Source organism: Pseudorca crassidens, chromosome 7 (assembly GCF_039906515.1).
Source record: "Pseudorca crassidens isolate mPseCra1 chromosome 7, mPseCra1.hap1, whole genome shotgun sequence".
Classification (NCBI taxonomy): Eukaryota; Metazoa; Chordata; class Mammalia; order Artiodactyla; family Delphinidae; genus Pseudorca; species Pseudorca crassidens.
Window position 1 is genome coordinate 80,250,114 of NC_090302.1, and position 12,839 is coordinate 80,262,952.

Genomic DNA, 12,839 nt, shown 5'->3' on the forward strand with positions numbered 1-12,839 from the left:
ACACATGATAATGGATGATTCCCATCTATAACTTTATCTGGTACCATAATTCAGTTTAGATATATTGCATAGGATGTGCCAACAATCATATTAATAACCAGAAAACTCTAACTTTGCTTGGGTGACCCTTTTAACAGTGAACTCCAGGTCACAACACAGTAACTGTCAGTTCAGCTGAAGACAATGGCTTCTCCACCCAAGCGGGTTGTAAATAAATTTCGAATGGGCCCTGGCATCACCCTGAAGGAATTCTAACTTCACATTGTTGGGGTGAAGTTTACCAAAATGGCTTCAGAGTAGACTAACTTTACACAGCACATTTTTTAAAAAGACACATTTATTCAGCTTCATGAGTGGACTATTACATTTAGCAATCAACAGCATGGGTGCAAAAAAAAAATCTACATTAAAACCCTTTGTTGGAATGCTTTACACTTTCTACAGAACAGAAACTAAAATAACCTGTTATACAATTTGTCACAAATATAGTCCTCGAGTTTTTTTGCCCATACACATGAGTATTGTCAAAAACATGTCTTCTTTGTAGCAGCTAGGCCCTGCCAGCGCTGTGCTTGGCCGAGTTCACAAATCTCTTGTAACCTGTAGCTTCCCTGTCACTTCCCTGGCTTCCTCTCCTGCTAAGCTTTGTTTCCTGGCAGTAATTACAACCTCCTGCCACTGCCATAGCTCCTGCTGCTGCTGGAACCACCATAGCCACCTTGGTTTCGTGGTTTGGCAAAGTATTGGCCTCCACCACCATAGGGGCCAGAACTTCTGCCTCCAAAGTTTCCTCCTTTCATGGGTCCAAAATTTGAAGATTGATTGTTGTAATTGCCAAAATCATTGTAGCTTCCGCCACCTACAAAATGGCTTCTGTCATTACCAAATCCATTACTGCCATCCCCACTGCCACCATATCCCCCACCACCACGGCTGCCACCAAAGGCATCTCGACCACTGACGTTCCCTCCACGACCAGAGTTGTCATTCCCACCAAAACCCCCTCCATGACCACCACCAAAGTTTCCAGAACCACTTCGACCTCTTTGGCTGGATGAAGCGCTAGCCTTCTCTTGCTTAGATAGGGCTTTCCTTACTTCACAGTTGTGGCCGTTCACTGTGTGGTATTTCTGAATGACAATCTTGTCTGCGGCGTCATGGTCATCAAAGGTTACAAAAGCAAAGCCTCTGTTTTTGCCACTGCCTCAGTCAGTCATGATTTCAATCACTTCAGTTTTCCCACACTGTTCAAAATAATCTCTTAGGTGATGTTCTTCAGTGTCTTCTTTAATGCCACCAACAAAAAATTTTTTCACGGTTAAGTGGGCGCCAGGTCTTTGAGAATCTTCTCTTGAGACGGCCCTCTTTGGTTCCCCAACTCTTCCATCCACCTCGTGTGGCCTCGCATCCATGGCCGCATCCACCTCCTCTGCAATGGCGTACGTGACAAACCCGAAGCCTCTGGAGCACCTGGTGTTTGGATCCCTCGTTACCACACAGTCTGTGAGCGCTGCCCGCTGCTCAGGTGGCTCCTCAGACTCGCATCAATTGTTTCGAAGCTCAGACGTCTGATGAGGAGCTTCTGCAGCTGTTCGGGCCCTTTGGGAGACTGACTTAGACACGACGGCAGTAGAGGGGAGAGACTTTAATGATGCTTACTCGGCGGTGTCCATGGGCAGAAAAGCTATTGAGACTTTTAAAGAAGTTATTCCTCTGTTGTCCCTGAATGTATGAAACTTGGGATGTAAGCAATGATCCTAAGATGGGGTCTGCTTGTGTTACAGTATTAAAAACTCACATTCATTAATACACTACCAATCCCATCAGAAAACTCTGGGGAAAAGTATTAGGAAGTTGTCAAGCTCATAGTGATAAATGCGTATTTTCCAAAATTCTGTTTTCACTTGAAAGCTTGAATGTTACTGTTGGCAGCAAAGTCAGTTTTCTTAAAGTGATGGTCTCACTGTTAATTTTTCATAAACGTCTGCCAAAATACCCAAGTCTGAATAATCATAGTTTGTCGGCCACTTTTTCAAGTAAAACGGTGTGTTATGAAAAAAGAAGTTAATTCAGCAATTCAGCTCACGACTCAGAAAAGTACAGTTCTTTAGAATGACCAGAGGTCAGATAGCCGTCTATATCTGAGGGTTCCATATCCATGGATTCCACATCCATAGTTTCGACCAGCTGTGGGTTGAAAATGTTCAAGGGGAAAAATTCTAGAAAGTTCCAAAAACAAAACTTGAATTTGTTTTGTGCTGGCAACTATTTATATAGCATTTACATTGCATTGGGTATTATTAGTAACCTAGAGATGATGTAAAGTATACAGGAGGTGTGCATAGGTTGTATGCAAATACTACAGCATATTATATAAGGGACTTGAGCATTCTTGGATTTTGGTACCCATGGGGGTCCTGGAACCAATCCCTCCCCGCCAGGATACTGAGGGACAACTGTATTTTTGTGTGCAACAAAAGTGCTTGAAGCAGATACCCTATTTTGTTCCACAGAATATTAGAAAGACATGTATTTACGGGTCAAGATTTTTTCTTACTTCATCAAGGACTTTCTTAAGTGAAATTGTCATTTTTTATCTACTCTAAGTATGTGGCAGTGAAAAATACAATGGTTACAGTTTGGCACTACTGCCTTATTTGCGCTAATGCCCTGGCAGTATTACCAGCTGTTGCTTTTTCACCATCAGTGCAAATGTCAACATAGTGAAAAAAGCAAATAGTATCTAAGTATTATTATGAAAATAATTTTGACCTTGTGGACTCCCTGAAAGGATCAGGGAGTCCTAGGGGTCAACTGAGCACTCTTTGAGAACTGCTACATTAAAAGATTAGCCTATATCAGGGTTTCCCAACATACCTTCTGTGGAATACTAGGCCTACCATATTTCAAAAAGGAGTTAAGTGCTTTGTTATAAATCACACACATGGAGTTCCGTAGAAACAAGTAATGTAGCCTCTTACTCTTTCCCTAGCTGTTTCACATATATTAGCCCACCCCCACAATAAACTTTTGAGTGGACAGGTCAAAGTTTGGTATCCCCATTTGACCAAAAGGAAGCAATCTCAAGAGTCGTTAAGTTACCTGCCCACAGTCACAGCACAAGTGAGAAGTAGGTCCAGGACTAGAGGCCTAAGTCTCCTGCTGTATTTACAGGGCTCTTTCCACCACATTGTGTAGCCTCTGAAGAGTTTTCTGGAGAGTGCTGACTGGAGAAGAGCAGTGGGTAGAGGAGTCCTGGAGGGCCTGGGCTTTCTGACTCTTGGTCCCTAGTTGAGAACCATGGCCAAAGACCCAGCCTCTACTAAGGACCAGGATTGAAGAACTAGCTCCCCTTTGGGTCTGAGGGTTAGTAGAGCTCTTGACAAAGTGGGCCGCTTGTTGGAGGCCCCATGTGAGTTCTCATTTTGATTGGGCTTGTGAACTGTGCCTGGTGAACTCAGATGTAGCTCTCGGCTTCATCTCAACTTCATATTTTTATCATGCTAGGTGTCAGTTATACTTACAAGAATTTTTTTTTTAATGGCTTCAGTGGCTCTCTGAAGTTTATATTCAAAAGCATATTTTTCTGTGTTTGTTAACTACCTGTGGCTTTCATAATCTCTATCCATTTTCCTAGCCAAAAAGTTAAAGAAAAGAATCTATTTCTTTAGTGGAAGTCTCCTGTTCTGTCAAAAGAGATGGTCTGTAGATCTTTTGTTTATAAAATACATGTAAAAATGTCTTGGAATACTCATGGACTTAAAGTTTGTTGCAAGTAAAAATTGAACACTTAGCCAGCAGCTCAACGTTAATGAAATAAAAACCTTTTTTAAAAGAGCAGCCCCCCAAAAAATTCTCCTCTAAAAATACAAGCCAAAAAAAAAAAAAAAGTGTGTGTGTAATTATCTTGTGCTTCAAATTCTCAAATTCATGAAGGGTTGTTTTGTTTCACCTGTGGCTTCACCAGGTTTTGATGAATTAACCTGCCACTGTGGCGCGTCAGTGATCTACCCTCCAGTTCCCTGTGGTACCAGGCCCCCTGAGTGTACCCAGACCTGTGCCAGAGTCCATGAATGTGACCATCCAGGTGGGTCCTGTCTCCTTGCCTCCACGCCTCACAGCCTGCTCACACTGTGTCATTTAGGATGTTGCATGATGGTCTTCACTGCTCTGAGGTTACACTGTGGTAGCCCTTCCTTGTTCCCTGTGCTCAGGGGCTGCTTCTGTGAAGATGGGTCTGAGATCTGGGTCACAGCTGGGAATCACAGTGCCTTCCAGTGCTTTACTCTGTGGATGTCAAACACACCCAAAGGGTTGGGAGAATCCCCAGCTGGTCTTGTCTTCTTTCTTTGTGGCCTCCACTTCTGGTGCATATTTCAAAGTTAAGCATCTTTTTGTAAAGTTAAGAGTAATTCGGTTTTGTTGTTGTTGTAGACACAATATATGTTATTACGTAAAAAGGAAGAGAGAAGGAAAGAAAATAGAGATAAAGTCAAAAGATTGAAATTAAATAATCTCTTATGTCACCTTTGAAGAATTACGCCCTGGTGTATATTTTTCAGGGCCTTTTTCCATGGGCAAAAATATATATTTGCATTTTTTTTTCCTAAAATAAAAGTGGGATCCTAATGAATTTATTTTAACTAGATATTTTTCCCTCTTATTATTGTAATTTTAATCTCTCTCCTTATCAGTGAATATTTTTCTAGATGGTAGTGGGGTGTCCTGTTACATGGATGGGCCATAACTGATTCAGTCAGTTTCATGTTGCTGGACATTTGTTTCCAGTTTTTCTGTGATAGACTGCTGTAGACACCAGGTAAATAGCTACTTGACATCACCCATTTTCTGTCCAGTCTAGTCACTGGCTTTCCTCTAGGACCATATTGGCCCTGTCATTTCATTTTACCAAGTCCCAGAGGCAAACCTGATATAATTTAAGTCACTGGATTTGATACTTAAAATAAATCTGGCCATATGATTTAGTCTGACAAATAGACAAGCATTTCTCAATTTTTTAAGTTACAGAGTGAAAAAGAATTAAGTAACTTCCTCATGAAGTGGAAAGTCCCTCCTTTCCTGGAGACCTTAAGGCGGCCCTCCCAGCTTAGTTTGCAAACCCTTGCTGTGGTGTTCACACCAGCATGAAGTTAATGTCCAAACAGATACTCACCCACTCACTTGTACTCACTTCCTTTATAGTCACTTGCAGATATTACAAATGAAGTCCAAATCCTGCTGATTGATGTCCATAGTGAGAACTTAACTATTTGTGAGTTGTTTTGTTTTAGCCTGCTTTCATTCAGCATTCACTTAACTTTTCTTGAGTGTTTCTTGTATATCCAGCATGGTGTCAGACATAGAGGGAGGTTCAGAGGAGGGAAAAAATAGCCCATGACCTTGAGGTTGTTCTGTTGTTTCTGAGAGGAAGAAGATGGTAGTTGAAAACATTTGACACAACTAGCCAATACATGAAGAAGGGCCAGATAGCATGGCAGCAAGCCATCTGTGTAAGAACTGAGACGTCAGGGAGAGCAAGAGTGCTCAGGGCAGGGTGTGGTCAGCCAAGGAAGGCTTTGTTGTAGGAGATGAGTTTGAATGAACTGCCTCTTCCAGGCAGTAGAGAGATTGAAAGGAGTCAGAGGAAGCATGTTAGATGAGATAACAAAGATGTCTGAACAAAAGGGAGCAGTTGCTGTGTAAGGTAGGACCAAAAGAATCACTGAGTAATGTGGGCAGACCATGTGGCAGTGCCACAGGAGACGGAGTAGAAAAACTGCCTCCTTCTCTGCTTCTGTGTCTCTTGCCCCTCATTTGGGTTTCTTTTTCTCACTCATGTTCATCTTTCAACACTTTAATATAAAGCCAACTACTTTTACTTTTCAGTGACCATTTTAAAAAGTACTCAGCTCTGAAATTTAAAAGTTCCATGTCATAGGCCATTACGATATGTGTAGTAGTCTATGTTTAAACATTATTCCTAATTTTAAACATTACTCCTAATTTTACCTTTCTCTTTCTACAGTGTATCATTCTTGTCATAGTGAGGACAAGTGTCCCCCTTGTACTTTTCTAACTCAGAAATGGTGCATGGGCAAACATGAGGTAAGTTTTCTCTCTCAAGTGTTCATTGTTCCAACCAGAGATTTATGATTGGATTTCGTTAAGAGGGTTAGCCTCATTGTTTCTCAAAATAAATATACTCCAAGAAGCAGAGATTTGCTGTTGCCACTTTTTTCTTTTCTTTTTCTTTTCATTAAGGTATAGTTTGCATAAAATGAAATGTACCCTTTCTAGTGTACAAGTCTATGAGTTGACAGAAGCATTTGTACAGTCATGTAACCACCACCACAGTCAAGATGTGGAGCATTCATTCACCCCCAAACATTCCTTTGGGCCACTTCATAGTTACTCTCCCCTTACCTCCAGGCCCTGGCAACCAATGTTGTCTGCCCCTGTAGTTTTGCCTTTTCAGAATATCACATAAATGGAATCATGCAGTAGGTAGCATTCTGAATCTGTTCTGCTCTCATTTTTATTTTTATTTTATTTTATTTTTTAATTAATTAATTTATTTGGCTGCTTTGTTGCTGTGCACGGGCTTTCTCTAGTTGTGGTGAGAGTAGGGGCTACTCTTCGTTGCAGTGCGCGGGCTTCTCATTGCGGTGGCTTCTCTTGTTGCGGAGCACGGGCTCTAGGCTCACGGGCTTTGGTAGTTATGGCATCTGGGCTCAGTGGTTGTGGCTTGTGGGCTCTAAAATGCAGGCTCAGTAGTTGTGGTGCACAGGCTTAGTTGCTCCGCGGCATGTGGGATCTTCCTGGACCAGGGCTCAAACCCGCCGTGTCCCCTGCATTGGCAGGCGGATTCTTAACCACTGTGCCACCAGGGAAGTCCCTGCTCTCATTTTTAATCTGGTTACAATCAAATGAAACTCAGCCAGTTGGCCTTGAGAGCATGAGCCGTGTTCAGAGACAACTTCTAGGTTAGCCAGCATGGGGAGGGGTTGCTAGTCTGGGGAAAGGTGTTACAGCGAGAATATCCCAAGAGTGAGAGTGGGCTCTCCACCAGTTGCCACCGTTCCTTCTCTCTACTCCCTACGCAGCTTTCCATCCTGACTGATCGGCCATGCACCTTCCTCCAGGCTAATTGCTGCCATTACCATGAAGGACTTTCATCCTTATTCTTAGTGTCTAAGCTATATTTGGCGCCGCTGACTATAGACACTTTGAAACACTTTAAAAAGATTTGTTTATTTTAAAAATGCATATTCATTGTAGACGATTAAGATAATACAGTTTTGCTATGCAGAAAGAAATACTTTTAACATCCTGGTGTATAGACTTCCAGGCATGTGTAATACACTCTTTCCCCTACTCTATGAAGATTATACTGTTTTGTAACCTGCTTTTTTTACTTAGTAACATGTTGGCCAACATTTCTTGAAACTCTTGACAACTATGACAATATGCTTTCAGTATTCTTATCTTTTTTTTTTAAATAGTGTTTATTTATTTTTACTTGTTGACAGTTTGCTTTGTTTATTTATGGCTGTGTTGGGTCTTCCTTTCTGTGAGAGGGCTTTCTCTAATTGTGGCAAGTGAGGGCCACTTTTCATCGCGGCGCGTGGGCCTCTCACTATCGCGGCCTCTCTTGTTGTGGAGCACAGGCTCCAGACGCACAGGCTCAGTAATTGTGGCTCACGGGCCCAGTTGCTCCGCGGCATGTGGGATCGTCCCAGACCAGGGCTCGAACCCGTGTCCCCTGCATTGGCAGGCAGATTCTCAACCACTGTGCCACCAGGGAAGCCCAGTATTCTTATCTTGATAGACATATTTTTCTCCACTTATTTCCTGTCAGTGGTTCTCAAGTCATAATCCTTGGTATTTATTCTTCCTCTAAAAATCTCACTTCCTCTGAAAGTAACCATTCTAAGACATCCATGTGTCATCTTTGTGTTGATGGACTTCAGTCAACAAATACTTACTGCGTACCTGCTATGTACTAGGTAACAGGCTAGGTTTGGGTGATTCAGAAATGAACAAGACAGGTACCGCCCCTGCCCTTGTGGAGCCTTAACTCTGAGGCGGGAAGCAGACATGTAAACAGTCGATTATAAGTACAGTAGTGTGTGGGACTTCCCTGGTGGTCCAGTGGTTAAGACTCTGTGCTCCCAATGCAGGGGGCTCGGGTTCAATCCCTGGTCGGGGAACTAGATCATGCATGCCACAACTAAAAGATCCTGCATGCCACAACTAAGCCCTGGCACAGCCAAATAAATAAATACTGAAAAAAAAAAAAAGTACAGTAGTGTGGGAAGTACAGAGTACTGAAGGGGATAGAAGGGGCCCTTACCCTTACCCAGGAAAGGTGTTCCTGGAGGAAGTAGCATAAGTAACATCCTAAAGGACAGTGAGAAGACAGGCAAGTAATGTGGGGAGGGGACAACAGAGGGCATAGCATGTGCACAAATTATCCCAGTGGTGGAGTAGGTGAGTGTTTAATGACTGGGAACTACATTCTACCAAAATACTGATTACAAAGCATGTACATCCTAGGCTTTGGGGGCCTCTTCAAGAGTACAAGTTTGTCACCAGAACCGAAGTATATTCCTCATTTTGAGGGTTCTTAAAAGAATTTGAGTGAATATGTAAGAGTAACCTTTGGTTCCACAGGAATAAAATTCCAGCATCTTTTTCCTGGAGTGAAGAATCCTGAATGGAGGCAATTTCTCAAGAAAAAAAAAATGATTTGGTTGGTCCACGGCCTGTTGCCTCTTAATTTTTATTTTTATTTTTTTGCGGTACGCAGGCCTCTCACTGTTGTGGCCTCTCCCGTTGCGGAGCACAGGCTCCGGACGCACAGGCTCAGCGGCCATGGCTCATGGGCCCAGCCGCTCTGCGGCATGTGGGATCTTCCCGGACCAGGGCACGAACCCATGTCCCCTGCATCGGCAGGTGGACTCTCAACCACTGGGCCACCAGGGAGGCCCCTCTTAATTTTTTTAATGACAGAGCTGTCTAAAACTATGGAGATCATGGGTTGGGAGATGTGAGGAGAGTTGAGTAATTAATTACATAAAACAGCCCTGCAAGCAGTCTTGAAACGATGAGCCAAGGGTGCCCCCACCCCCAGGGTTTCTGTGAACTCAGTGCCCTAGCTGTTTGTAAAGGGAAAAGGTCACCTGATCCTCCCAGTTAGTCATAAAATTTTCAGAAACTCCCTAGTTATCTGGTTTCACATGCTTGTTACCCACCTTGGGAAGTTTATGTTGCAAGTCACACTCGGCTGCTAAAACAAATCCTTTTAGATCATAACAAGCATTATTTTTTTTTTGGCTGCATTGGGCCTTTGTTGCTGCTCGCAGGCTTTCTTTAGTTGCAGCGAGTGGGGTTTACTCTTTGTTGTGGTGTGCAGGCTTTTCACTGCAGTGGCTTGTTGCGAGCACAGGCTCTAGGCGCGCGGGCTTCGGTAGTTGTGGCACGTGGGCTCTAGAGTGCAGGCTCAGTAGTTGTGGCGCACGGGGTTAGTTGCTCCGCGGCACGTGGGATCTTCCCGGACCAGGTATTGAACCCATATTCCCTGCATTGGCAGGCAGATTCTTAACCACTGCGCCACCAGGGAAGTCCCATAACAAGCATTATTAAATAAGGTTCAGGTTTGTTTTCTTTTCAAACTAACCTTTCAGACTTTGAAAAACAGCCAGATTTTTGTTTCAGATAAAAATAACTTTTTTAAAAACTTGCTCTTTTTGAAAGTTCAGAAATGTTTAAGTAGGAAGTTAAAATCCACCCTGAATCCTGCATGGAGATGAGAATCTGGCTACTTCTGTCTCTCCTAGTTACGAAGCAACATCCCTTGTCACCTGGTTGATATCTCTTGCGGATTGCCCTGCAGTGCCACGCTACCGTGTGGGATGCACAGGTGTCAGAGACTCTGTCACAAAGGAGAGTGTCTTGTGGATGAGGTCTGCAAGCAGCCCTGCACCATCTCCAGAGCTGACTGTGGCCACCCATGTATGGCACCTTGCCACCTCAGCTCACCCTGCCCTGTGACTGCTTGCAAAGCCAAGGTGAGTAATCCTGGCTCCTGGTGGGGACTGACTGTGGTTCTGGGGCTGCTGATGAGTCCAGAACTGCCTACAGTGGCACCTGGGCACACATCCTTACCAGGGGTCTTTGGTTGCAAGGAACTGCAAGTTAAGTTAACAAGAGAAGGGTGGAGTAAATTGTACAGACTTCTATCTGCCAAGCTTGAGATGGTCTTTTAATTCAGAAAGTACCCACTGCCACCTGACCAGTTTCTGTCTCCCTTCGATCAAATTCTCAAGAGAGACTCTGATTGTCCCCTCCATTTATTCAACAAATACTTAAGTGTCTATTTTATATAAGATGTAATGCTGTGATAGGTGCTGGGGCTCCACCAGTGAACAGTGGACACGTGGTTCCTTTAATTAGAGGGACAGATACTAATTAACTACTCAGATAATTAACTGTGACTGTGGTAATGTCGTGAAGGAGTAGTTACCCCCTTGTAGCGGGTACCACAAGAACATGTGAGTGAGGGACTTACCTGGTCTGAGGGATTAAGCAAGGTCTCCCCGCCGAAGAGGTGAAAGCAGAGGGATGAAGTGGAGTCAATTAGACCTTGGCTGGTCCTGGGTCAAGTGTCTACCTCTGGTTCAGTGGTAAAAACTTCATTCTAGGCCTGACCCTTCAGGCAGGATTAAGGACAGAAGTCATTCCCAGTAAGGGGCACTGTCGACTGGACACTTCCCTCCTAGCATGTGAACCACCACGTTGTCAGTTTGCATGTGTGGTTAGCTCCTCCATCTTGGAGGGTAGCCACTCACCGTCTCTCTATTCTCTGCCGTGGTTTGATTTGAGAGAGGCTTTAAAAGTGAAACCTGCCCATTCACATATTTACCGTGGGCTGAAAGTTGCTACATGTTAATCTTATTTCAGATAGAGCTGCAGTGTGAATGTGGACGAAGAAAAGAAATCATGATTTGCTCTGAAGCATCCAGTACTTATCGAAGGTTAGTGCTACTTAAATGTTAACAATTGGTGGGTCTAGATAAAGGGTATACAGGAGTCTATTGTAGGATCTTTGCAACTTTTAAGGAAGGATTTTTAAATACATTTTCTTGAGTCTAGTTTTTCTGGTTAAAAGAGAAAGTACTGCTTTATGTACCTTACCTTCCCTAACTTTAATTTGTGAAATAACCTTTTTGTTTCTCTCCTCTCCTCCTCCTTCCTGTCTCTCTCCCTTTTGGTCTTATGACACCATGAGATCAGAAGGGAAGATGTCCTGAAGTTGCGTGCATTGCTTCAGCGTTCCACCGCTTGGGGCACAGTCAGGACCAGGTCCTGCGCTCCGGCTGTGGTCTGGGGGGTTCTGACTGTTCTGTGAGTTGTCTTTGCAGCCTCCTGAAATCTTGGGACCTGTGTGGTCACACCGTACAGAAGTGGAGGTGTTTAGGGATGGATGGACGAATAGATGCAGAGATGCACCATGGAGATGGGACTTTAGGAGTATGCAGACATCAGATTGACTGTGTTTGAATACACACTGAGTGCCTGGCATTGGCCCGGATGCTCAAGGGGGTACTGAGGAATGGATTACCTCATTTCCTATGGAGCTGCTTAGCATCTAATTGAGGAGATACCACATAAACGTGTGGATAGTTCATAATAGATGGGCTTCCAAGGCCACACAGATTGTCGAGTGGTAGATTTGCCTTGAAAGAAGTGTTCTCTGTGCCTGGTATGGGGAGGTTCTTGTGAAACTGCAACACCTTCCTTCCCTTTCTCTTTTTTTATCTTCCCTTTCTTTTATATACTTCAGAATAGCTGCTATTTCCATGGCCTCCAAAATAACAGACATGCAGCTTGGAGATTCAGTGGAAATCAGCAAGTTAATTACTAAGAAGGAAATTCACCAAGCCAGGTAATTTTTTAGATGTGTAGCTGTGCCTTCTTTCTCCCATTAGACTTAATTTCCAAAGGGCAGGAACCATTCATTTGTGTCAATCTGCAACAGGAAAGCCTTGCACACACAGTCGGTGTTCAACAGACATCTGATATTAAGAGACCACACCCACTCCAATGCAGTGAGTCCTACTTGGGATACAGCTAAGACCAGAGGAAGCTTTTCTGGGCCTCACTGCAGACAGTAGCCAGAGGAAGCAGAGACCTTGACGTGTCTATTCCAACCCACAGGAGAACAGAGAACAGAGTAGTTTGCTGTGTCGAGAGAGGGAGGTGGGGTTGTTGCGGGGGCGCCGGGAACTTTTGGGGGCTGAGCAGCCAGGGGACACTCTGAAGCCTTTCTGAGAACTCCTAGTCTCCCATAACTCAGAGGCCTGCACACCTGTCCTTGAGAAGGACCCCATCCAGCCATTATTTTGGCCAGTCTGTTCTGTCTCCAGGTTGACCATCTAAGAACTTATTGCTGAGTAGGAGCTGTGAAACTTGTACCCTGACTTAATTTTTTTTCATTTGCTTCTCAAGGCTGGAGTGTGATGAGGAGTGTTCAGCCTTGGAAAGGAGAAAGTAAGTAGTTTCAACTGCTGTTTATCTAATTGTCCTTGAGCTCTGTGAAATTAGTGGGAGGGAGCAACCCTTCAAGCATTCATTCAGCACCTGCTCTGAGTCTTTTGCTGCTGTTGGGGAGCAGGAGAAATTCAGTCATCAAGAATCAAAGTGTCTGAGGATAAACCAGTTAGGTGATTTCAGCATATTTCTGAAACATGAGCTTGTGTGGTTTCAGGCAAGTATAAACATCACATGCTCCAAAGCATACTAATTCAGAGACTGACAGACTTCCTGATTCCAATGGA

At 43.8% G+C, this 12,839-nt stretch overlaps 1 protein-coding gene and 1 pseudogene across 9 annotated transcripts in view; one reads left to right on the top strand and one right to left on the bottom strand.

Annotated features, from left to right (window-relative positions):
• NFX1 (nuclear transcription factor, X-box binding 1) overlaps nucleotides 1-12,839 on the top strand; it is a 79,860-nt gene that overhangs the window by 56,193 nt on the left and 10,828 nt on the right. For 8 of the 9 annotated variants that reach the window (XR_010945082.1, XM_067744602.1, XM_067744600.1 and 5 more), the window contains 6 exons: nucleotides 3,968-4,087; nucleotides 6,026-6,105; nucleotides 9,840-10,070; nucleotides 10,963-11,036; nucleotides 11,846-11,947; nucleotides 12,511-12,552. Coding sequence is in view for 8 of the 9 variants with exons in the window: in XM_067744602.1 (XP_067600703.1) it covers nucleotides 3,968-4,087; nucleotides 6,026-6,105; nucleotides 9,840-10,070; nucleotides 10,963-11,036; nucleotides 11,846-11,947; nucleotides 12,511-12,552 (649 nt within the window). In the remaining variant the exon portion in view is untranslated. Of the gene's footprint in view, nucleotides 1-3,967; nucleotides 4,088-6,025; nucleotides 6,106-9,839; nucleotides 10,071-10,962; nucleotides 11,037-11,845; nucleotides 11,948-12,510; nucleotides 12,553-12,839 lie in introns of those variants that run through there. The other variant, XM_067744606.1, reaches the window with a different exon arrangement.
• Nucleotides 282-2,175, bottom strand: LOC137228275 (heterogeneous nuclear ribonucleoprotein A1-like; annotated as a pseudogene).